We start from the raw sequence: 24,910 nt of genomic DNA, 5'->3' as shown, positions 1-24,910 counted from the left end.
TTGTGTATGCTTGCCTTGCCGTGCAATGCAGCTGAAGTAACATAGCTAGCTAACTATTTACTTGCTTATTGTGTAGTGGAGGATACAAATAACTGTATGCCTATGGATGTGTAGCTAGCTACATTATGTAGCCGATCTGTGTATGGACCCTAAAATGTTAGGTTCTGAATGAATATTCATACCAATCTATGAAACTCAGCTATCATAGCTGTTGTATCAACTTCAAGTCTGAATGGCATTAATGAAGCCTATGTATTGAGTAGACTATAATAACTTTATTGTGCCAAGGATGCAAGTCCTATAAACATGTACTGTAGTTATTACCATGTATGAGATCCCCCCCACATTGTAGCCTGTACATTGAATATATTCACTGATCATGTACTCTTCCTTGGCAAATAAAAGTGTGGTTCAGATATGACTCTATGAGGCATTCTTTTTCAGTCATAATACCAGGTGTATCAATCTCCATTCTTTGAATCATGCGGTGTCTGGATGTACAGTATGTATTACAATTATACACTTCAACAGTGTTTACTACTCCTGCTCCTGGGAAATCAATGATTACACATTGTAACTATGCAACAGACTAGAAACATGATTTAAGTAAAGGCTGATTTGTAATTCATATATACAGAAAATAAACAATGCATATCTAACTCCCTTCATCTGCATTAATCTGAAGACGCAGGATAGCATTTCAATGAGATACTTAATTTCAACCAGTGGAGAATGTGAAACACTTTATTGAAAAAAGTTCATTATACAGGTGTTATAATTATGATCATTGTAATGTTATATTATAAATACAAGTTCAATCTGTACTTCAATGCACATATGGTGTGCATTATAAAATGAGGAGAAAGACGAGGTGTGGAGAGGTGTAGAAGACAGAAAGGGAAAGAGGTAAGAACAGAGGCAGACAGCATATGATTAACAAATTACATTGCTACCCTAATATTCTCCCAGTTCATCACAATTACAGTGTCTCTAGCGGTGTCTCCTAACCAGCCTTGGGCCCCCAGTTGACCTGAAGGTTATCTTAAGAGCAGGTGAGGTGGCGATGACAGGACTGGCTTCCTCTCTCACATCAAAACATACCTGCAGACGAGAGACAGATTGATAGAGAGAGAACTTGATTAAGCCTTGTTTTTTTTTATTCTACCATAGTCCGTCATCATAATCATCAGGAGGTGAAATGCAAAACTGACCTTGGATCAATAACTCTGGGACTACTACATCTCTATCTCTGTATTTCAATGTAATAATAATACTTCCTGTTGACCTGACCTCTCACCTATGATCATTCTGTGCCCTCTGTGTCAGCCAGTTCAGATGCGGGAGGGGTTAACCAACACAGCTAATATAACCTAGAGGATTTAGGGAGAAGGGGGAGAGGGAGGAAGTGAAGGAGAGAGACTGTTATCGTGTGTGTGTGGTCTCATCTGGTGTCCACACTATAAGTGGCCAAAGAGTACTTTATGCTGAAAAATAGAAGATAATGTCATTATTAGACATACATACCACTTGAAGCTTGATGATGACTTGATCATTTGAATCAGCTGTGTAGTGATAAGGCAAAAACAAAAATGTGCATTCTGATATGCAGCTGGTGAGGTGTCAAGTTCAGCTCTGCACTTAAAGGGTGATTATTCCAGATCTCTGTAAAATGCTGCAGATCTGCCCACAGATGAGGCAGTGTATCCTTCTTCCTCCAAACTGTGCATGTGAAACAGGTTCCATGTACAACAAGACAGGCAGCGAGGAAGAGAGAAAAAGAACACAGAACAGTTTAATTACCTCTGGTTATGGACACTTTTGCCAGCAATAAAGGTTCCACAGCCTGTTCCTCGGACAGTGAACATCTGGCAATATCTACATTTTTGACCTCTTGATCAGCTCACACTCTAAAAGTAAAGAAAATAGCTTCTTCTATGTAGATATGAAAACAATAACTGAGATACAGTATGACTGTTCAATCTAAAGCAGCAGATGTCATATTCAGGATATGTCAACACAGCACAGAAAGCTTAACACCAGACTGGTATTGTGGTTGTTCATTCGGTGATGGGAAATATGCAATATGTATAAAAAATAATATACTTACCTGTTATATCTTGAAAAAAAGCATTGGAATTAAAAGTCAAATGTTTACCCTATTAACCTGCTTCATTATTTATGAATTACCAGTTGATGAAGAACAACTCCAATTTCATACATCATTGAACATTTGTCAAGGAATAAGTAAGAATAAAAAAGTTAAAATAACTTCTTAGATTTGATGGAGACATTATACATCTTAGTACCTTAGTACCCAATTTTTGATTTGTATCAATGTGGACGAGAGACAGGTGTGCAGAAACAGAGTATTTTTGCCGAGCAATGCAACAAAGCTGGATCATTCTGGCAATGATACCTGCACCACCTACATGCTGCAGAGACTTCTTAACTCTTCGCCATTGTGCTATGTAAAAGTTGGACAGAAGAACGCCCAGTGCTGCTTACCTGAGATACCATCATTACACAGTCCTTCTTCGTAGGTGTCTGCTATATAAGGCTGAACAGTATTGGTTGTAGCCAAACTGACTCTCAAAAAATGGCCAAAATGTAGGGTGGTTGATAACGAAATTAAATTTTGTTTTACAATACATGTTTTGTTCTCTAAATATTTTTGGGGAATAAATGCATCAAGTTCTGAGCTCTATTACAAAATATTTGATTGCAAAACATTTTTTTTTCCTTTCAAGCCTTGTTTTTGCTTTCATAACAATTATTTTTGATTGAAAATAAAAAAAAAGTTGCTTTCAGAAAAAAAACATTTTGATTTGACAATAACCAAGCGGGAGATTGAGCACTGATAATGCTTTTGGGTCCCAATGCACTACTGTCTCTAACTGACAATGAATGGGCAATATAAACCAAATAATAAACTGATAATTGTGCACGAGTTCAAATGAAACAAGCAGGGAGTGTTTTTGGCTGAGTATGGTTCCCAATCAGAGGCAGCTGTCGTTTTCTTTTATTTGTTATTTTTGTTTGAGTGTATCTTGAAAATAAATATCATGAACACTTTCCACGCTGCACTTTGGTCCACTCTTCCTTCCACCAACAACGAGCGTTACAACGCTACTGACAGTGCACCAAAAGCATGTTGTCTCTGATTGGGGATCATATTATAAGTTGTGATTTTCCGTTTGGGTTGTGTGGGGTGTTCATTTCTGTTTAGTGTCTGTGCCTGACGGAACTGTTCGCTTTCGGATTTTTTTATTTGTTATTATTGTTTGACTGTATCTTGAAAATAAATATCATGAACACTTTCCATACTGTGCTTTGGTCCACTCTTCCTTCCACCGACAACGAGCGTTACAAAGCTACTGACAGTGCACCAAAAGCATGTTGTCTCTGATTGGGGATCATATATAAGTTGGGGTAAAAGGCCCTTTGTGAAGAGTTCCTAAGATCTGTGGTTCGTCATGTAAGTTGAGAGGGGTGTATCTTTGCTACAAAGGATTTGGTTTTTCATTTTTCTTTGAATAGAAGCACCATAATATTAATCAAATGAATTAAACCAAATTTCTTAAAATCAATCCCATATACTATGTTATTACAAAAAAGGTTTTAAATGCTCTGGTAATGCCAATATGAAATACTATCAAATGCTTTTCAAAGATGCCCTCTGGTGATCAAACTAGCAGTAACTTGCAGTAACAGAAAAAATGGCTGAGAATGAAATGACGTGCCACAGAATGCTGCGGCAGCACGAAAGGTGAGCTGCAGTATGACACAACTTTTAATTAAAGGAGGAACCACTGTAGATTCCAATGCCGACTGGCTCTTGAGCAAGATGGCACAGGACTACTGCGATACATTTGTGGAGTACTGTTTTGACCTTACCTGACTTGACAGCCTAGCTTGTCACATACACATAGTTAGCAGATGTTAATGCGAGGGTAGCGAAATGCTTGTGGTGTAGCGAAATGCTTATCAAGCATATATGTGGCCTTCTAGCAATGTCACATATGTGCCTCCACTAGACTAAAGGAGAAGTCCACTTCAATCCTCAACACCAGTGAATATGTAAGCTCCTAGGAGCCTGCTCAATCTAAGGCCCCTTCCAAACCCTAGCCATACTTTCATCACTGTGATGACAAATAACACTATCTTAACTTGTCCAGAGTTAAAGAAGTTGAACACAAGACAGATCATTGAGCGGATAAAGGATGAACAACGGTGTTGGAATCAAAATGTTGACAAAATCAGGGTGCATGTTAGAACCAGGTATAATGGTTAAAGATGTACCTGGACAGACCCAACCGATCACAGAAATGTATGCTGAAGGTTGTGAAACTTCTACTTCACAATGGAGATAGAGATGTCTAACTGCCTTCTTGATCTTATCCCCAAAACTACTTTTAACTGTGTCTAGGGTAGTTAGTGTCAATAATTATATGAATACAATTATAAACAGCATGTCATCGTGTTATTGTGCTCCAATGATGCCTTCTTAAATTGCCACTGAAAGGATTAATATAGACTGTATGGAATTTAATTGAATGTTATATATTATCGACAGTTGCAGCCAGTAGTCTCCTCACCACTCAAAGTCAGCCTCGGTGCATGGACAGGAGTCTGACATCTGGGAGATGTACTGATCTCTGGTTTTGATACATCTGGTGTCGGGCTTCAGATTATGAAAGATTCTCTTCACTCCCATAATGCAGACTTTACCCTGTGAGAAATAATGTATTATTTGAAATAATTAACTAGAACATTTCAGAATTTACTTTATTTTTGGATGTGTCACACCCTGATCTGTTTCACCTGTCTTTGTGCATGTCTCCATCCCCTACAGGTGTTCCCATTATCCCCTGTGTATTTATACCTTTGTTCTCTGTTTGTCTGATGCCAGTTTGTCTTGTCTGTCAGGTCTTACCAGCGTGCTTTCCCGTCTTCCTTTTTCTCAAGTTTAGTTTCCTAGGTTTTCCGGTTATGACTATTCTGCCTGCCCTGACCCCGAGCCTGCCGTCCTGCACCTGCCTGACTCTGACCTAATTACGAACCGTTGCCTGCCCTGACCCCGAGCCTGCCTGCCGTCCTGTACCTGCCTGACTCTGGCCTGATTATGAACCCCTGTCTGTCCTTGACCTGCTCTTTGCCTGCCCCGTGTTTACAATAAATATCTGAGAACTGTACTATCCGTCTCCTGTGTCTGCATCTGGGTCCTATCCCGAGGCGTGATACGATGTAACACTTTCAAAGAAAAGCCTCTGAGTGATGAAGTTCTTTTAATATATAGTTTTTTAAAGTACATGAAAATGTGTATAATTGCTCATTTGTTCTGAAAGTGAATACATAGAAAGTATCCATAATTTTGAGACAAATTTGAGACAGAAAATGGGTGTTGTAGGACATCTCTCATCATACTGTATTCCATTGAAATAAAGTGCCCAAATCCTTTACAAATGTATCAAAGTGGCTGCTCTTACATCATTGTGTAACTGCCAGGTCTGATAGTCGTCTGTGTTACACCTTCTGTTAAAGATGGCCTTGAAGTCTATTTTGACAAGCTGCCACTCAGAACGATGGCTGAAATGGCCAAATATTCTGCAAACACAAAAAGTAAAGGATGGTGAAAAATGTCTGAAAAAAAGGGTCGCTAGCTAAAATGTATTAAGTAAAATACCTTTTAATCATACAAGTGGGAGATGAAAGGCTGCCTGAGCTAACCACAAGGGATTTGTACAATGACTCAGAAGAGTAAAAAGGGAAAATAAATAAAAAAGTGTCTAACTTCTGACAGCGAGTACATGTTTTTCACTGCGTTCGAAACAAACTCTTTCTTTTCAAAACGTCCATTAAACTTTCAACGCATTGCAAAATGCATACTATTAACCATAGAGTATTTGTTTAGATTCTTACGTCATGATGAGGGTGTCTTCCCCTGGCTCTCCTAAGACCCCGTCTACATAGAGAGGAGAGGGGGTGAAGCTGTATTTGTTCCAGCGTTTTCCCTCATCAAAACTCAGCCTGGATGGAGAAACAACATGTTGGCTCTCATGCATGGCTCATGTGGAACCCTCACCATGCATAGAATAGATTGTACTGTAACGCTAACATTAGGTGGACGTTCAGTGCTTACATAATACAGTCCATAAAACATTTATAGACAAATGTAATTCAATGTTGATACTGTAACAGTATGCACGGAAGTTGAATGTTAAAGGAAAAAATACCAGATATGTCTGATGGGGAGAGGTGTGTGTCGAATGGCCACTAGGGCACCACCCTGGTTAAGAAAGAAGACACTATACTCCTCCTCAAATACCTACAAACAGGACAGGATTTCATCACATTTTCAAAGGTCAGAGATGTGCATACCGTTTACGTATACTTTTGATGAGTGATGGATTTGTAATCACTGTAGGCTACTGCTATTCTTCTATATCATGTAACACAGCCACATATTACATTTCATTTTTAAGTGAGAAAACATCAAATATTATCAGCTCCTAAGAAGTTCTATGGAAAAAATAATAACATCTTCTTTAAACCAGTATACATGGCATGTGATCAAGGGTAATGCAAACAATATCATGCATTATGCATCCAGAGTTTCCAAATTATAAGCAGATTGATCTTTTCTTCTACGTGTTGTTTTGAATTTGTGTCACATTTCAGTGGCACCTGTCTCTTTCAGTCACAGTACCTCTCTCCAAGTGTTGCCAGCATCTGAGGTGATGAAAATGCTGACATTATAGGCGGTAAGCTCGGGCCCAATGGTACCTAGATGTAAAAAGCAGAGCATAGTTATAGTGTAAACACTTTCATTATATGCCTTCTTAACCCACATTAAAATATATTTCATGCACAATGAAATAAAAATACAGATGAAAATATTCTGCCACAGGCTACAGCTCTCCTATAAAGGGAGTATTTACTCAGCCAAAAACAGAGATTCAGAAATTCAAACTCTTCCTTCTGTATCTGCTTTTGCCATCTGGCAGATTCATAGATCAAATTTACAGATCAAACGGGGGGCTGACTAAAATGTTTTAAGCCAGAATCCCACCATTTACTTGGGGAACAGAGTTAAAGATGAAAGGGGTCTTTAAAGTTGGAAAACGAGCAGTGTAAGAGTTGAGCAACCACTGCAAATTGTGAACCTTAAAACCTTTTATGGCTGCAATCCCGCTACCGGGATCGATATGACAACTACCAGTGAAAATAGAGGGCGCCAAATTCAAACCACAGAAATATCATAATTACAATTCCTCAAACATACATGTGTCTTATATAATTTTAAAGTTAATCATGTTGCTAATCCCACCAAAGTCTCCGATTTCAAATAGGCTTTTCAGTGAAAGCACAACAAACGATTATGTTAGTTCTCCACCAAACCACAATAAGCACAGCCATTTTCCAGCGAAATATAGCTGTCACAAAAAGCAGAAATAGAGATACAATTAATCACTCACCTTTAATTATCTTCATCAGATGATACTCATAGGACTTCATGTTACACAATGCATGCATGCTTTGTTTGATAAAGTTCATATTTATATAAAAAAATCTGAGTTTACATTGGCACATTACATTCACCAGTTCCTTCACTAGTGATTTTGCATAGCCTCATCGTTTCAACAGAAATGCTCATCATAAATGTAGATGATAATACAAGTTATACACATGGAATTATAGATATACCTCTCCTTAATGCAACCGCTGTGTCAGATTTTAAAAAAACATTACAGAAAAAGCAACCCATGCAATAATCTGAGACGGAGCTGAGAACAATAGCCAAATTAGCCGCCATGTTGGAGTCAACAGAAACCAGAAAATACATGATAAATGTTTCCTTACCTTTGATGAACTTCATCAAAATGCAGTCCTAGGAATCCCAGGTCCACAATAAATGTTTGATTTGTTCGAAAATGTCCGTTATTTATGTCCAATTTGCTACTTTGGTTAGCGCATTTGGTAAACAATTCCAAAGTCACAAAGCGCGTCCAATATAACGTGACAAAATGTCCAGAAGTTCCGTAACAGTCAGTAGAAACATGTCAAACGATGTACTGAATCAATCTTTAGAATGTTGTTTACATATATCCTGAATAACATTCCAACCGGAGAATTAGAATGACTTCAGATGAGCGGTGGAACGCAGGTGCTTCCCCTGTGAACGTGCATGGTGAATGCATGGTCAACTCGTGGCAGTGGTGACTATTTCCTGTCTCATTCGACTCCCCTTCACATTAGAGTCATCAGACAAAGTTCTATTGACTGTTGACATCTAGTGGAAGGCGTAGGAAGTGAAAACTCATCCATATCTTGCTGTAATTTCAATGAGAGCTTGGTTGAAAATCTGCCACCCCCAGACAAAATCCAAACAGGAAGTGGAATTTCTCAGGTTTTTGCCTGCTATATGAGTTCTGTTATACTCACAGACATAATTCAAACAGTTTTAGAAACTCCAGAGTGTTTTCTATCCAATAATAATAATAATAGGCAAATATTAGCAACCATGACTGAGGAGCAGGCCGTTTACTATGGGCATCTTTCATCCAAGCTACTCAATACTTCCCCTGCAGCCATAATTAAGGAGAGTGGAGGTCCCTGTGGTAATTGCTAATGAGGGTGAAAATAAACAAAAGACACAGCTAAACATTTCAAATAGTGCCTACCTGATGCTACTATAATTCCTGGAGCTGATTCCTTACTGACTATGTTTCCAGACGTGTACGGGTTGTCAGACACATGGAGATGCAGGTGTAATGAACAGTAGGGCTGAAAATCAACAAAAGAAAAAAAAAACATAATGTGGTTTATAGACAAAAACAGTTATAGGTTTTCAGATATTGGCCACTTTCAATAGCAGACTCACCTGTACACAGTAGAGTCTGGTTCCCTTCAGATCAGTGGTTGGAGCCTGTAGAAGATGCCAGTCTCGTCCCTTATTGTAAGTGATAAACGTTTTCACTTGGCCCTCAACAACTTTATTTGACAAGAACACCCCTTTTATCCCTGCTACCTAGGAACATTGAGAAAGAGACATGAAAAAAAATTAGGGGCAAAAGCTACAACTGTAAATTATTCAAACATAAGTAAAGCTGAAGCCCTAGTTTTGAGGTGAAAGTGAACTATTCTGTACATAATAGCATTTATGACAGGGAACATTATTTTGGAGAACGTTGCAGACTAGTGGTGGTCTGGTAGAAGCATTTGGCCCGTTTTTGACATGATGCCCCTATACTGTCTGCATTTGAGTGATGGAAACGGGGAGAACAAGCCATGGCTTGGGGGCTGGTGTCCCTGATGATCTTTTTGGACTTCCTGTGACACCTGGTGCTGTAAGTGTCCTGGGGGGTAAGCAATGTGCACCTAATCGTGGGTTCGGCTGAGAGTACCACCCTCTGTAGCGTCTTGCGGTCTGCGACAGTGGAGTTGCCGTATCAGGCTGGGATGCAGCCCAAACGTACACTACCGGTCAAAGGTTTTAGAATACCAACTCATTCAAGGGTTTTTCTTTATTTTTACTATTTTCGACAATGTAGAATAATAGTGAAGACATCAAAACTATGAAATAACACATATGGAATCATGTAGTAACTAAAAAAGTGTAACAAATCAAAATACATTTTATATTTGAGACCCTTCAAATAGCCACCCTTTGCCTTGATGACAGCTTTGTACACTCTTGGCATTCTCTCAACCAGCTTCACCTGGAATGTTCCCACATATGCTGAGCACTTGTTGGCTACTTTCCTTCACCCTACAGTCCGACTCATCCCAAGGCATCTCTATTTGATTTAGGTCAGGGGATTGTGGAGGCCAGATGATCTGATGCAGCACTCTATCTCTCTCCTTCTTGGTTAAATAGCCCTTACACAGTTTTGATTTGTTTAACTCTTTCTTTGGTTACTACATGATTCCATATGTGCTATTTCATAGTTTTGATGTCTTCACTACTATTTTACAACGTAGAAAATAGTAAAAAAACTATTAAAAACCCTTGAATGAGTAGGTGTTCTAAAACTTTTGACCAGTAGTGTATAATCTCAATGATGCTCCTGTGGAACACTGTGAGGGCCCTCAGGGACAGGCCGGATTTCTTCAGCATCCTAAAGTTAAAGAGTTGCTGTTGTGCCTTCTTCACCACGGTGTCTGTGTGGTTTGACCATTTCAGCTCCTCGGAAACGTGAATGAAGAGGAACTTGAAGCTTTTGACCATTGATGCCTGTTTCCTCAAGTCCACAATCAGCTTCTTTGTTTTGCTGGCATTGAGGCAGAGGTTGTTTACCTCTCACCACGTCATCAGAATTCATATCTTCTCCCTGTAGGGCATATCCTTGTTGTTGGTAATCAGCCCGGTGATTGCGGTGGTAAATAGACAGCAATGAAATATATAGATGAAAACTCTCTTGGTAAATAGTATTATTTATTAACCTAAAGTTTATCATGAGGCATTTTCACACAGGCGAGCAGAACCGCGAGACTTAATATTAGAGATCTCACACCAGATGATGTTAACAAAGAAACACCCAGCTCCCCAATTGAACTTACCCGGGGCTGCCGTTCGATCCTGCCAATGTATGGAAAAACCAGCTAGATGTATATTATCCATGCTCTTGTTCAGCCACGACTCAGAGGAACATAGGATATTACAGTTCTTCAGGTCCCGTTAACAGGCTAGTCTTGAACAGAGCTCGTCCAATTTTTTCTCCAGTGATTGTACGTTCGCCAATAGAACAGAGGGTAGAGGCAAATTATTTATTCTCCGTCATAGTTTCATCAGGGTGCCCGCACGTCAGCCACTCTTACATCGTCTCTTCCTTTTCTGAGTCTCTGGGATTAGGACCTGGTCTGGGGTGAGCAGTAGGTCCCGTGCCGGCGACTCGTTGAAGTAGAAATCTTCCTCCAAATTGAGGTTAGTGATTGCTGTTCTGATGTCCAGAACCTCTTTTTGGTCATAGTGGAAACATCATGTAAAATGTGTTTCAGTGCAAAAAATAGCAGAAATGTTCAGGGGCCCGTAAAACAGCAGATATTCATCGCAACGCTATTCTGTATCTATATAGTACTTTAAATAGTAAAGAAATACCATTTGTCTGTGAAAAAAATGTGAATGGAGAAAAAATGTGTTGATATCCGAACTTGTGCTGAGTAGGCTACCGATACTTTTTCAATCCAAAATATTCAATAAACACAATCGCTGACATAGACTTTTGTATTAGTCCTAATACAGTTACATAGGGCAGGACTACACAATGCAAACATCAGCACTACGAGTTTTATCCAATTGTTTCTTTCTCTGTCTCTGTGTATAGGAAACCCCCCTAGTCCTTTTTTAAATATAATTAATTTGAACAAGTACAAGGTTTCTGCAGTTTGACAGGCTTTAATCCTCCCCAAGGCCAGGAGTTTTTCCAATTTTTTTTTAAACCATGTGACTTGATTAGAAAAACTCTGGTCCCATCATAGCTCATATTAACACTTTTAACAACAGATTAATCACGTCATAAAGTATAAAGTCTGGAATTTCAATTGGTTTGGTTATCAGATAAGGACAAACTATGGGCCCTATAATATTTTTTCCTCACACCATTCTGGGACCTGTGGAGCCACCTCTGGTGCATGTTCTACAGTCATTAAGATTGATATAATAGAAGTGAATAATGAATTAATGTGTGTAGACCTGCCAACTTTGCTCATTTATGAATGCTACATACAGTAACTTATAAAGTTATATCATCATTGTTACACATGGACGTGCTAGTTAATGGCTAACAAACCTCTATACTTCATAAATACAGATCATACGGATCTGATACTGTATGAGTGAATAGATGCTAATCCAGGTTTCTGACTAATGTACTGTATGTGTTTGCTTAAGTTCATAACGTAGGAACGTAGGAAATGAGGGGGAACAGCCAGGATCAAGGCTTCAACAATACCTCCAGCTCTTACAGGGTAAGTACACTCCAATACCATCTGTGCCATAAAGGTTGAGACCTCTTGGCAGAAGTGGTAGTGTGCATACAAACAGGGATGGCAGTCTAACTAAGCCATTGCTACATACCTCATAGAGGTCTATCATGATGTTGCCCTCTGGTCCCCCACTGCTCACTACGTTCTCCAGGGCCAGAGTGAAGAAGAGTCCTCGGGCCTCTGACATGTACAAGTTGTAGGAGTCATTCTGGTGCCAGTCCTGCACTGCTGCTACCACCTGGTTATCATCTGTGCTGATTATCTGCAAGTCCTGGTTAAGGAATTATGAGTTAGGACACTATGTCACACAATATAATCCAATACAAAACTTTATTTAGTTTCAGGGCTGCAGTGGTACCACTGGGCACAAACTGGTTGAATCAACGTTTCCATGTCCTAAAAAATAAATCAATGTGACGGTGTTGAATCAATGTGGAAAACTGACTGGATTTTCAAAAAGTAATTTAAGTAAATACATTTGGGGAATGTTCGTCTTTATTTATTTTTTTACCTAACTTTTAACCTCAATCTAATGACATGCTTCACATTTCTTTTGATGACACATTGAAGTCATGTTAACTGACAAGTCAATAAAATGTTAGTCACAACTAGACGTTGAACCGATGTCTGTACCCAGTGGGGTAATTCTGTACGAAGCTGTACAACTATTCTACTGTTAGTATGGTGTTTGTACATCTGTTCTGTGTTGGGATCCCTCTGTGAAAGCTTTAAAACATTATTGAAATATTTATTTAAATATACTGTCTATATATACTTTCTATTCAATATTTGTATGTTCATTTGATTAAAGTTGGCCTTGGAAAAGCAGAAAAAGCAAGAACATATATTTTTTAGAAGTGTTATAATATCAAAACAGTTTTTTACTGGATTCATAACAGGATACAAGTAATACTCAACGTAATATTTCCAACCCACCTTTGGTAATATGTACTTAGGTAGCTTCATTGGGAAGAAAGCATTTCTTTTGTAAGACACATAATGGACAGGCCGGCCACCCATTGGTACCTAGAGAAACCAAGCAATTTCTATTTCATTTAGAGCAAAATTATTACAACGAATCACTGTAAATTGGGCTAACGGAGTAATTATGCAATAGTCTTAGTTGTATGTTTTTATACCATTCTCTCTTGGTTTATGGTCATTAATACCTACAAGTTTACTGTACATTAAGATTAACCGTTTTAGAGAATTTTTATTATAACAGAAACATTCAAAATTCCCACCTGAATGAAAACATACTGGTCCTGAACGACCAGGGAATCAGGGCTGATAAATCCAGGGAAAGGCCTGCCTTTGTTGGCCTCTGAGCAGTTCTGCAGCTTACACGTTATATACTGGGACCCTATAACAGACGGTAAATAATTGACACAATGTAACAGGAGAAAATAAGTGCTTCGGGACTATTTCATTGAGTCTAGCATTAATTGCATTGATAGTAGAAAGCAGAAAAGCCCATTTCTATTTCCACTATTAACAGAGATGGAATGAGTGTCCCTGCGTGTTAGCTACAGCCAAATGAGCCATTCTCCTCAGGGACAAGATAGTAACACTGGAGCCCTTAAGGAACAGACGCTCTCAACACTCCGTCCAACTTAAGAGTCCAGTCCGACCCCTTACATCAGGAGTTCACAAACCTTTTCACTCGGGCCTCCCCCCATTCCAGCATTTAATTTGTATTTTTATTTATTTCACCTTTATTTAACCAGGTAGGCTAGTTGAGAACAAGTTCTAATTTGCAACTGCGACCTGGCCAAGATAAAGCGTAGCAATTCGACACATATAACAACACAGAGTTACACATGGAATAAACAAAACATACAGTCAATAATACAGTAGAACAAAAGAAAACAAAATACAGTGAGTGCAAATGAGGTAAGTTACGGAAATAAATAGGCCATGGTGGCGAAGTAATTGCAATATAGCAATTAAACACTGGAATGGTAGATCGGCAGAAGATGAATGTGCAGGTAGAGATACTGGGGTGCAGAGGAGCAAAATAAATAAATAAATAAATACCAGTATGGGGATGAGGTAGGTAGATAGATGGGCTGTTTATAGATGGGCTATGTACAGGTGCAGTGATCTGTAAGCTGCTCTGACAGCTGGTGCTTAAAGCTAGTGAGGGAGATGTGAGTCTCCAGCTTCAGAGATTTTTGCAATTCGTTCCAGTCATGGGCAGCAGAGAACTGGAAGGAAAGACGACCAAAGGAGGAATTGGCTTTGGGGGTGACCAGTGAGATATACCTGCTGGAGCGTGTGCTACGAGTGGGTGCTGCTATGGTGACCAGTGAGCTGAGATAAGGCGGGGCTTTACCTAGCAGAGACTTGTAGATAACCTGTAGCCAGTGGGTTTGGCGACGAGTATGAAGCGAGGGCCAACCAACGAGAGCGTACAGGTCGCAATGGTGGGTAGTGTATGGGGCTTTGGTGACAAAACGGATGGCACTGCGATAGACTTCATCCAGTTTGTTGAGTAGAGTGTTGGAGGCTATTTTATAGATGACATTACCGAAGTCGAGGATCGGTAGGATGGTCAGTTTTAGGAGGGTATGTTTGGCAGCATGAGTGGGGGACATCCCGCAACCCCCTTCCCATGCGTGCGCACGGGCCATGTCTATCTCTATGGGCACAACCCCTGTTCATGACACAAACTGTTCACACCCCTCTTGTTGGTGGGGAGAATTTAGCAGTTTAAAGCTTATTTCCTGCAATTCTACACATTTTGTTATGGGGTGCAAAGAACATTGTCATTGAAAAGCAAATATTCTTGCAATTATATACATTTTGCTATGTTTAATGTTTATTCAGGTGATATTTGAGTAAGAAAAATGTTACAACAATATCTATGGGCAAAAAAAACGAAATAAAAAAGCATTAGCTGACATGGGATAACTCTCTATGGTATGCAATGACTAACATAACGAGAGGAACTGATGATGCACTACCCAATTTTGAAATGGCACCTTCTGCGTTCTAATGTACCGTACTAGAATAACACCTGCTCTTACTATGACATAAACTGACCAGGTGAATCCAAGCGAAAGCTATTATCCCTTATTGATGTCACTTGTTCAATCCACTTCAATCAGTGTAGATGAAGGGGAGGAGACGGGTTAAGTCTTGAGACATTTGAGTCATGGATTGTTTATGTGTGCCATTCAGAGGGTGAATAGGCAAGACAAAAGTGCCTTTGAACGGGTATGGCAGTATGTGCCAGGCGCACCGGTTTGAGTGTGTCAAGAACTGCAACACTGCTGAGTTTTCCATGCTCAACAGTTTCCCGTGTTAATCAAGAATGGTACACCACCCAAAGGACATCCAGCCAACTTGTCACAACTGTGGGAAGCATTGGAGTATTCATAGGCCAGCACCCTGTAAAGCAGGGATCATCAACTAGATTAAGCCTCAGGCAGTTTTTTTTCTTGAGCGGATAGTCGGGGGCTGGAATAAAATAACAAATAATTTGTAGACTGCAAGTCTGCCCCGTTGGCTGGCAGTTGGGGAACCCTGCTGTAAAGGCTGTTTAGCAGATAGAAAATGTCACTTGTGTGTGAAAATGAGCCCAAGAATCCCTATAATAAAGTCCTCAAATAAGATGTCCTAGATGTGACGATGACTCACGTCTATCAGAAACACTGGTCTCCAAGTGAATCATTCCTGGCTCTTGGTCCAAACCCAGTTTTGACCTGTGGGGACAGGAGAGGCAACTGAGGAACATAGCAAAACATCTATCCAATTATGATATGTGCATCATATGGTAAGTATTTGTGGATTTGTAGTAGTATCAGTTAATTCATGATTTGAACATTTTCGTCAATGATGTGTGAATTTATCTCATGATCCAGATATGATGTCTTAATTGAAGAGTATGCTGTAGGTGTGCCTTGTGATTAAATAAATCATCTGGTTAACAAGATGAAGAAAGGCACGCTGAGGTCAAACTGTATGGGAAATATGAATAATCATTCTGTTTGTTGTCATCTATTCCAAAAGGATCCTTCGCAAAGTCATAAAACAAGTGAGTGACCAGAGATACTCATTTACAAATGTCAACCCTTTTGTTCAATTGCGCTATTAAAACATCAGCTTTCTAGAGAGGACAAAGTCATGTTGGAAAAAATTTGAAGGAAAACAATGTTTGTGATTTCCATTTTGATTCAATTAAATTATAATAGGGAACCTAGCTGCATGAAACGCTGATCCCTTTCTCTTTGAAAATATAACAATGACAACAAACATTTCCCACAAACATGACCCCATCAATCACTGGGCCTGTGTGGTAATTCAGGGGGAAGGTACTTCGGAGCCATTTCATGCTATTTCAAAAGAGCCACGGCTGGGAAGCAGCGGTTAAGTGTGGAGGGACAAGTGTGACCACTTGTTGCATTAATAGCAGCTAAGTGTGGAAGAAGATGGGTTTCTCCTCACATTCCATAGTGTGTCAGTGTCTGAGACATAATAAAAAAAAGGGCCCATCTTGCTTCCCTCAGCACTCCGTAATTGTCTTTCTGCTCCATCTTTTTCTAATGGTCTTTCTGTCAAATACTTCATAATCTTCTATTGGAGAACAGCAGCCACATGTTCTTAGATAGGCTGCTTCTATGTTCTTCTATCACTCCGGAATGTATGGACTACATGCCTGCACAGCTATGCTGCTCGTTATCAGGTTGATGGTGTAACTCTGCCAAATTGAGGCTATTGTAACATAAACTGCAGTATGTGAAGCAGCAATATGTATTCACCCCCATTGCTATGAAGACAATAAATAAGATCTGGTGCAACCAATTACCTTAAGATGTCACATAATTAGTTAAATAAAGTCCACCTGTGTGCAATCCAAGTGTCACATGATTTCAGCATATATAGAGTTGAAGTCGGAAGTTTGCATACAATTAGGTTGGAGTCATTAAAATTTGTTTTTCAACCAATCCACAATCTTCTTTTTAACAAACTACAGTTCTGGCAAGTCGGTTAGGACTTTGTGCATGGCACAAGTCATTTGTCCAACAATTGTTTACAGACAGATTATTTCACTTATAATTCACTGTATCACAATTCCAGTGGGTCAGAAGTTCACATGACTGTGCCTTTAAAAAGCTTGGAAAATTCCAGAAAATGAAGTCATGGCTTTAGAAGCTTCTGATAGTTTAATTGACATAATTTGAGATAATTGGAGGTGTTCCTGTGGATGTATTTCCAGGCCTACCTTCAAACTCAGTGCTTCTTTGCTTGACATCATGGGAAAATCAAAGGAAATCAGCCAAGACCCCAGAAAAAAAATTGTAGACCTCCGCAAGTCTGGTTCATCCAGTAATTTTCAAACACCCGAAGGTATCGAAGGTATCACGAAGGTATCACGTTCATCTGTACAAACAACAGTACGCAAGTATGAACACCCTTGGATCACGCAGCCGTCATACCGCTCAGGAAGGAGACACGTTCTGTTTCCTAGAGAAGAATGTACTTTGGTGCGAAAAGTGAAAATCAATCCCAGAACAACAGCAAATGACCTTGTGAAGATGCTGGAGGAAACAGGTACAAAAGTATCTATATCCACAGTAAAACGAGTCCTTTAACGACATAACCTGAAAGGCCGCTCAGCAAGGAAGAAGCCACTGCTCCAAAACCGCCACAAAAAAAGGCAGACTATGGTTTGCAACTGCACATGGGGACAAAGATAATACCTTTTGGAGAAATGTCCACCGGTCTGATGAAACAAAAATAGAACTGTTTGGCCATAATGACTATCCTCATTTTGAGGAAAAAGGGGGAGGCTTGCAAGCTGAAGAACACCATCCCAACCGTGAAGCACGGGGGTGGCAGCATCATGTTATGGGGGTGCTTTGCTGCAAGAGGGACTGGTGCACTTCACAAAATAGATGGCATCACGAGGAGGGGAAATTATGTGGATTTATTGAAGCAAAATCTCAAGACATCAGTCAGGAAGTTAAAGCTTGGTCGCAAATGGGTCTTCCAAATGGACAATGACCCCAAGCATACTTCCAAAGTTGTGGCAAAATAGCGTAAGGACATCAAAGTCAAGTTATTGGAGTGGCCATCCCAAGGCCTGACCTCAATCCTATAGAACATTTGTGGGCAGAACTGAAAAAGTGTGCGCGTGCAAGGAGGCCTACAAACCTGACTCAGTTACACCAGCTCTGTAAGGAGGAATGGGTCGAATTTCACCCAATTTATTGTGGGAAGCTTGTAGAAGGCTACCCAAAATGTTTGACCCAAGTTAAACAATTTAAAGGCAATGCTACCAAATACTAATTGAGTGTATGTAAACTTCTGACCCACTGGGAAATAAATAAAAAATAAATAATTATCTCAACTATTATTCTGACCTTTCAAATTCGTAAATAAAGTGTTGATCCTAACTGACCTAAAACAGGGTATTATTACTTGGATTAAATGTCAGGTATTGTGAAAAACTGAGTTAAAATGTATTTTGTACACCTGTTCTGAAAGGCGCCAGAGTCCGCAACACCACTAAGCAAGGGGCACCACCAAGCAAGCGGCACCCTGAAGACCAAGGACCTCTCCAAACAGATCAGGGACAAAGTTGTGGAGAAGTACAGATCAGGGTTGGATTATAAAAAAATATTTGAAACTTTGAACATCCCACGGAGCACCATTAAGTCCATTATTAAAAAATGGAAAGAATATGGCACCACAACAAACCTGCCAAGAGAGGGCCGCCCAACAGAACTCACAGTCCAGGCAAGGAGGGCATTAACCAGAGAGGCAACAAAGAGACCAAAGATAACCCTGAAGGAGCTGCAAAGCTCCACAGCGGAGATTGGAGTATCTGTCCATAAGACGATTTTAAGCCGTACACTCCACAGAGCTGGGCTTTATGGACGAGTGGCCAGATATTTTTGGCCAACAAGGAAAACGCTATGGTGGTGGCAGCATCATGCTGTGGGGATGTTTTCCATCGGCAGGGACTGGGAAACTGGTCAGAATTGAAGGAATGATGGATTGCACTAAATACAGGAAAATTCTTGAGGGAAACCTGTTTCAGTCTTCCAGAGGTTTGAGACTGGCACGGAGGTTCACCTTCCAGCACGACAATGACCCTAAGCATACTGCTAAAGCAACACTCGAATGGTTTAAGGGGAAACATTTAAATGTACTTCTCAATCCAATTGAGAATCTGTGGTATGACTTAAATATCGCTGTACACCAGCGGAACCCATCCAACGTGAAGGAGCTGGAGCAGTTTTGCCTTGAAGACTGGGCAAAAATCCCTGTGGCTAGATGTGCCAAGCTTATAGAGCCATGCCCCAAGAGACTTGCAGCTGTAATTGCTGCAAAAGGTGACTCTACAAAGTATTGACTTTGGGGGGGGAGGGGTGAATGAATAGTTATGCACGCTCATGTTAAACAGTTTTTGTCTTATTTCTTGTTTGTTTCATAATTAAACATATTTTGCATCTTCAAAGTGGTAGGCATGTTGTGTATATCAAATGATACAACCACCCCCCCCCAAAATCATTTTTAATGCCAGGTTGTAAGGCAACAAAATAGGAAAAATGCCAAGGGGGGTGAATATTTTCACAAGCCACTGTATATGCCATCTATTGAGTTCAACTCCGGTACTAGCAGGTACTTCTTGAGATTAAATTAATTGTGTCAATTCTGATGGGCTATCAGTTCAAAATGCTGTCAGTAGAGGAAAGAGTGGTACTTTGTTTTCTATGAATATTGTATTACAGAGACTTGAAGTATGTGTCCAATGATGATAGAAAGAGATTTTTACTCTCACCAGTAAAATCTGTTGGGGACTACCCTGTCATGCACGAGCTGCCATCTTCTTCCAAATTCAACAGAGACGTACAGCTGCAATAAAAGAACATCCTATAGCTTAAAAAATCAGAAGAGAAAGAATAACATTTTATTCCAGAGTTAAAACTAAGAGTTAAAATGAAGGAAACACTAGACCTGGAGAATTCTCTCCCTCCATTTTAGGGACTGTCATCTATGTCTCATGGAGGGTCATTCAACACTTCAATTATATTGCTTTGTTTTTTCACTTTTTGCACTGCACTTCAGAGCACTTTGATTGTTTTTGTTATGAGTGCTGTACAGCTGAATCTTTAAAGCAGGCTTGAAAATAGTAGTTCATGATTTAATGCCTTGTGACTATTGAGAGAGAGAGAGAGAGAGATAGCGAGAGACAGATTTTTTAAATGCCATGCTCGTTTTGGCTCCCAGTGGTACCTGTCTATGGCCATAGGATGTGTCCCTAATTGACATTATAAAACGACACACTTAACCATCAGTATAGGGGCAGCATTTTCACTTTGGATTAATTGCGTGCCCATAGTGAACTGCCTCCTACTCTGTCCCAGATGCTAATATATGCATATTATTATTATTATTGGATAGAAAACACTCTGAAGTTTCTAAAACTGTTTGAATTATGTCTGTGAGTATAACAGAACTCATAAGGCAGGCAAATTTCCAAACAGGAAGTGGAAATTTTGGGGCAGGTTGATTTTCAACTCATCGCCTTTTCACGTGCAAATAAGATATGGATCTGTTCGCACTTCCTACGCCTTCCACTAGATGTCAACAGTCAGTAGAATGTGGAATGAAGCCTCTAGTGTGATGTGGGACTGGATGGCAGCTATTTGAGTGACTGGTCTGGCAGATTGCCAGTTCCTGGTTTACGCGCAGTACTTATGATATCGCCTTGCGTTCCATTACTCTGTAGACAAAAACGAATGCTCCGGTTGGAACGTTATTGGATATATATGATAATAACATCCTGAAGATTGATTCTCTACTTAGTATAAACCAGTTTATTCGACCTGGAATATAACTTTTTGAAGTTTTCATCCGAGTTCGCCTGGACCGGTGCCAGCTTTTGGACATGTGAGCTAAACGTGCTAGCAAAAGTAGCTAATTGGACACTAGTAATGGACATTATCGAACAAAACAACGATTTATTGCGGAACTAGGAATCCTTGCACTGCATTCTGATGAAAGATCATCAAAGGTAAGGGAATATTTATGATGTAATTTCGTATTTCTGTTGACTCCAACATGGCGGAGAAATGTTGTGTACCTCTGAGTGCCGTCTCAGATTATTGCATGGTATGCTTTTTTCGTAGAGTTCAAAAAAAAATCTGACACAACGGTTGCATTAAGAACCAGTGTATCTTTAATTATATATAAAACATGTATCTTTCGTCAAAGTTTATGATGAGTATTTCTGTTATATGACGTAGCTCTCTGTAATTACTCCGGATATTTTGGAGGCATTTCTGAACATGGCGCCAATGTAAACCGAGATTTGTGGATATAAATATGCATATTATCAAACAAAACATAAATGCATTGTGTAACATGATGTCCTATGAGTGTCATCTGATGAAGATTATCAAAGGTTAGTGATTAATTTTATCTCTAATTCTGCTTTTGTGACTCTATCTTTGGCTGGGAAAAATGGCTGTGTGTTTTGGGGGATTTTAGTGGTGATCTAACATAAATATATGTTGTGTTTTCGCTGTAAAACATTTTTAAAAATGGGACACAATGTTTATCTTTCATTTGCTGTATTGTACTTGTTAATGTGTGAAAGTTAAATATTTCTAAAAAATATTTTTTAATTTCCCGCGCTGCCTTTTCAGCGGAATGTTGGGGGGGGATTCCGTTAGCGGAACGTTTGTCCTAGACAGGATAAATTCCCTTTGTATTATGCTATTGACCTCCCTCTTTCAGCAGATTAGGGCTGTTTTACTTCATCTTAGAGCACATCACACATAGGGAACTGTTGTACAATACCTTTGTTCTGTACAATACTATTGCATAGTAAAAGACAGCAAATAAATTAATTAATATAAAAGCAGAAACAGAAGAAGGAAACCATACAGAGAGGAAAACAATCACACATTTATATTAACATAAAGATATGGAGTAAACTCAGGGATAACTTCTCCCCAGCTTCTTCACGTCGACCATATTGATGGCTCTCAATAAAGCATCTCATCTCTCCCCCTCACCATTTATCTTACTTCTCAGCCTTTGACTGCACTCTCTCTCATAATCAAGTCTTTCAGTAGCAGGATGGGAGGGGAGAGTTTGATCTCTGTTATGTTGAGTTAAATAAAACAGTTGGGTTCTCCTTGAGAATAATAAGCGTGGTCTCAGTCTCCTGTTTGGGACATTAACTAAGTCCACTACTCTGAAGAGAGCACATTGATGTGTCGGCTACTAAGAGGTGGGAGGTGCTTTCCCCACTGGAAGACAATGATGCTAATAAAAGAACAGGCAGAAGTGTGGAGCACACAGCTATGGTTGAAGTAAACATCTTGTTAAAGCCAATAAGGTCAATAGACTCACTGGAATTAACAAGACCCTTACCTCAATCAAGTTGTGTGTGTTTTCTCCCCCCTCCTCACTCCTCAGTTATAATTGACCGGATTCTCTTTACCTTCTGGTCATGGCCGTAAGCCAGGATCCAGTCCTCCTGCTCGGGGTGGAAGAGGAGGCTGAGGATGTCGAAGGCTAAGTGGTACCTCTGATAGGATGCGCCCTCATCAAGACTAATGAGCAGGCTGCTCTCCACCTCTGGGTCGGTCAGTAACATGATCTGAGATGAGAGAGGACGGGTCAGGAGACGAAAGGAGAGATTTATAAATCACAACATTTAGCAATAATTATCATTATCCATTCAAGTCTGTAATGATTAAACTTGCTAATTATACTATAGTTATGAGTTTTCCCTTTAAAAAGAAACACATAAAAAAAATCACGTGAATAGAATACATGCAAAAGAACACGTAAGGTTTTCGGACATGTGTGAACAAATCACTTGAAAAAATGTAATGCTACGTGAAATTTTGACTGATAAGACACGTACGGTTTTTGGCCGTGTGTGACATTTCACATACATTTTACACGTGAAGAAATCACGTGAAAAATGTAATGTGGGAAAAACAGACACGTGGTTTTCAGACACTTGAAGTTTCACATGACTCAGATACATGTGGTTAACCAATATTTCACGTGATATTTATTATACATTCGGATTTTTCAATTTCACATGTGAAAGTTAGATTTTCACGTGTGTAGTTTTCCTACATGTGAAACTGCAAATTTGGTATTCACATGTGATCGATTTTCACATGTACTTGTAATTCTACTTGTGAAACCACAAATTTACAATGTGCAACTGTAATTCACGTGAGGTGAAAACATGTTTTTTTTTCTCACGTGAAAAAGTTGTTTAACATGTGAACTCTAAATTTAATACAGGTAGTGTCACATGTGAAATGTATATATAGAGGTAGATGTAACATAGTAAATGTAAATCCGGGACACTCAAAATAGCATGATATGTCACGTTTCGTGTGCTATGTATTCATTTGTGGATGTCCATCATCCATTTTGTATCATATGTTACGAATTACAATTCATATATTTGTAAGTCGCTCTGGATAAGAGCGTCTGCTAAATGACTTAAATGTAAATGTAAATATGATATGTCACAAAATTGCAAAACATATGATATGTTATGAATTCCAATGCTGTTAGCTAGGTGGCTAACGTTAGCTAGGCTAGGGTTTAGGGTTAGGGATTAAGGTTAGGGTTAGGTTAAAGGGTTAAGGTTAGGGGAAAGGTTAGCTAACATGCTAAGTATTTGCAAAGTAGCTAAAAAGTAGTAAATAGTTTCAAAGTTGCTAATTAGCTAAAATGCTAAAGCTGTCCGTGATGAGATTGGAACAGATTGTGTTGTTAGACATTCGCGTTATACGCCTAGCCATCCACCCTGACCAACCACCATACTTTAGTTTTTTGCCTGAGGTAACCTTCTATCTTATGTAACCTTCCCATACAGTATGTAACATATGAATCTGATTTGAGTGTCCCGGATTTACATTTAGTATGCTATTTGAAAATATGCTTTCATATAAGAAACAGCAAATTTGACATGTGTTTTTTTGTAAGGGTTAAGGACAGCAAACAGATATGGTAATGGTATGGTACATGGTAAGAGCAGATACATGTACGAGGACATACCTTTTGTTTGTTATTTGGACTCACGTACAAGTAGCTTAGTAATGTTTTTGGTCCCACCTTTTCATTAAGTTTCTCATATGTGGTTCCATAGTCTATTGACCTAGAATTCAATTATGGGATTAACAAAAATGTGTTATTCTGCTGTTAATGGTGAGAATGAGAGCACGGAGCAATATCAATGATAATACCTATGGCTATGCGGGCAAGCAGAAAATTAAAACAGGAAATAATACAACACAATTTGCCAGTTGAATAGAGAACTGTTTCATTATCAGAATAAACATGGATATATGCAAGAGAATTATATGATTTGTCGTCAAAGTAAAACATTCAGTATTCAAGTCTCCTAAAATGTTGACACCATAATGACCATTATAAATACCAACCCTGTATCTCAGTACTATCATAAACAACTAGTTTGCTAACAACTGTGGTGGAGTTGGATACAGTTACATAATCGTATTAGAAAAATGAGATGTATGGAGTAATAAACCATTTACAGAAGTATCTACAGTGAGGGAAAAAAGTATTTGATCCCCTGCTGATTTTGTACGTTTGCCCACTGATAAAGAAATGATCAGTCTATATTTTTAATGGTAGATTTATTTGAACAGTGATAGACAGAATAACAACAACAAAAAAATCCAGAAAACGCATGTCAAAAATGTTATAAATTGATTTGCATTTTAATGAGGGAAATAAGTATTTGACCTCCTCTCAATCAGAAAGATTTCTGGCTCCCATGTGTCTTATACAGGTAACGGGCTGAGATTAGGAGCGCACTCTTAACCTAATCTCAGTTTGTTAACTGTATAAAAGACACCTGTCCACCGAAGCAATCAATCAATCAGATTCCAAACTCTCCACCATG

At 39.3% G+C, this 24,910-nt stretch overlaps 1 protein-coding gene and 1 long non-coding RNA gene across 2 annotated transcripts in view; both read right to left on the bottom strand.

Moving 5' to 3' along the window:
• Window positions 1-24,910, bottom strand: part of LOC115113865 (VPS10 domain-containing receptor SorCS1-like) — a 90,159-nt gene that overhangs the window by 30,691 nt on the left and 34,558 nt on the right. The window contains exons 3-16 of the mRNA XM_065012582.1: window positions 24,040-24,139; window positions 22,451-22,609; window positions 19,778-19,851; window positions 15,628-15,692; window positions 13,230-13,348; window positions 12,922-13,011; window positions 12,077-12,256; window positions 8,882-9,028; window positions 8,682-8,784; window positions 6,707-6,783; window positions 6,234-6,325; window positions 5,920-6,027; window positions 5,487-5,604; window positions 4,596-4,729 (exon numbers count right to left, since the gene is read on the bottom strand). Coding sequence (XP_064868654.1) covers window positions 4,596-4,729; window positions 5,487-5,604; window positions 5,920-6,027; window positions 6,234-6,325; window positions 6,707-6,783; window positions 8,682-8,784; window positions 8,882-9,028; window positions 12,077-12,256; window positions 12,922-13,011; window positions 13,230-13,348; window positions 15,628-15,692; window positions 19,778-19,851; window positions 22,451-22,609; window positions 24,040-24,139 — 1,566 coding nt within the window. The remainder of the gene's footprint in view (window positions 1-4,595; window positions 4,730-5,486; window positions 5,605-5,919; window positions 6,028-6,233; window positions 6,326-6,706; window positions 6,784-8,681; window positions 8,785-8,881; window positions 9,029-12,076; window positions 12,257-12,921; window positions 13,012-13,229; window positions 13,349-15,627; window positions 15,693-19,777; window positions 19,852-22,450; window positions 22,610-24,039; window positions 24,140-24,910) is intronic.
• On the bottom strand, window positions 731-2,442 carry LOC135565525 (uncharacterized). The gene is made up of 3 exons (XR_010461639.1): window positions 1,525-2,442; window positions 1,298-1,370; window positions 731-1,101 (listed from the first exon to the last, which is right to left on the bottom strand). It is a non-coding gene; the product is annotated as an uncharacterized LOC135565525 (long non-coding RNA).

The sequence above is a fragment of the Oncorhynchus nerka genome, linkage group LG28 (genome assembly GCF_034236695.1).
Source record: "Oncorhynchus nerka isolate Pitt River linkage group LG28, Oner_Uvic_2.0, whole genome shotgun sequence".
Taxonomy (NCBI): domain Eukaryota; kingdom Metazoa; phylum Chordata; class Actinopteri; order Salmoniformes; family Salmonidae; genus Oncorhynchus; species Oncorhynchus nerka.
Note: the sequence above shows the minus strand (reverse complement) of the source record. Positions and strands in the feature narration are given on the sequence as shown.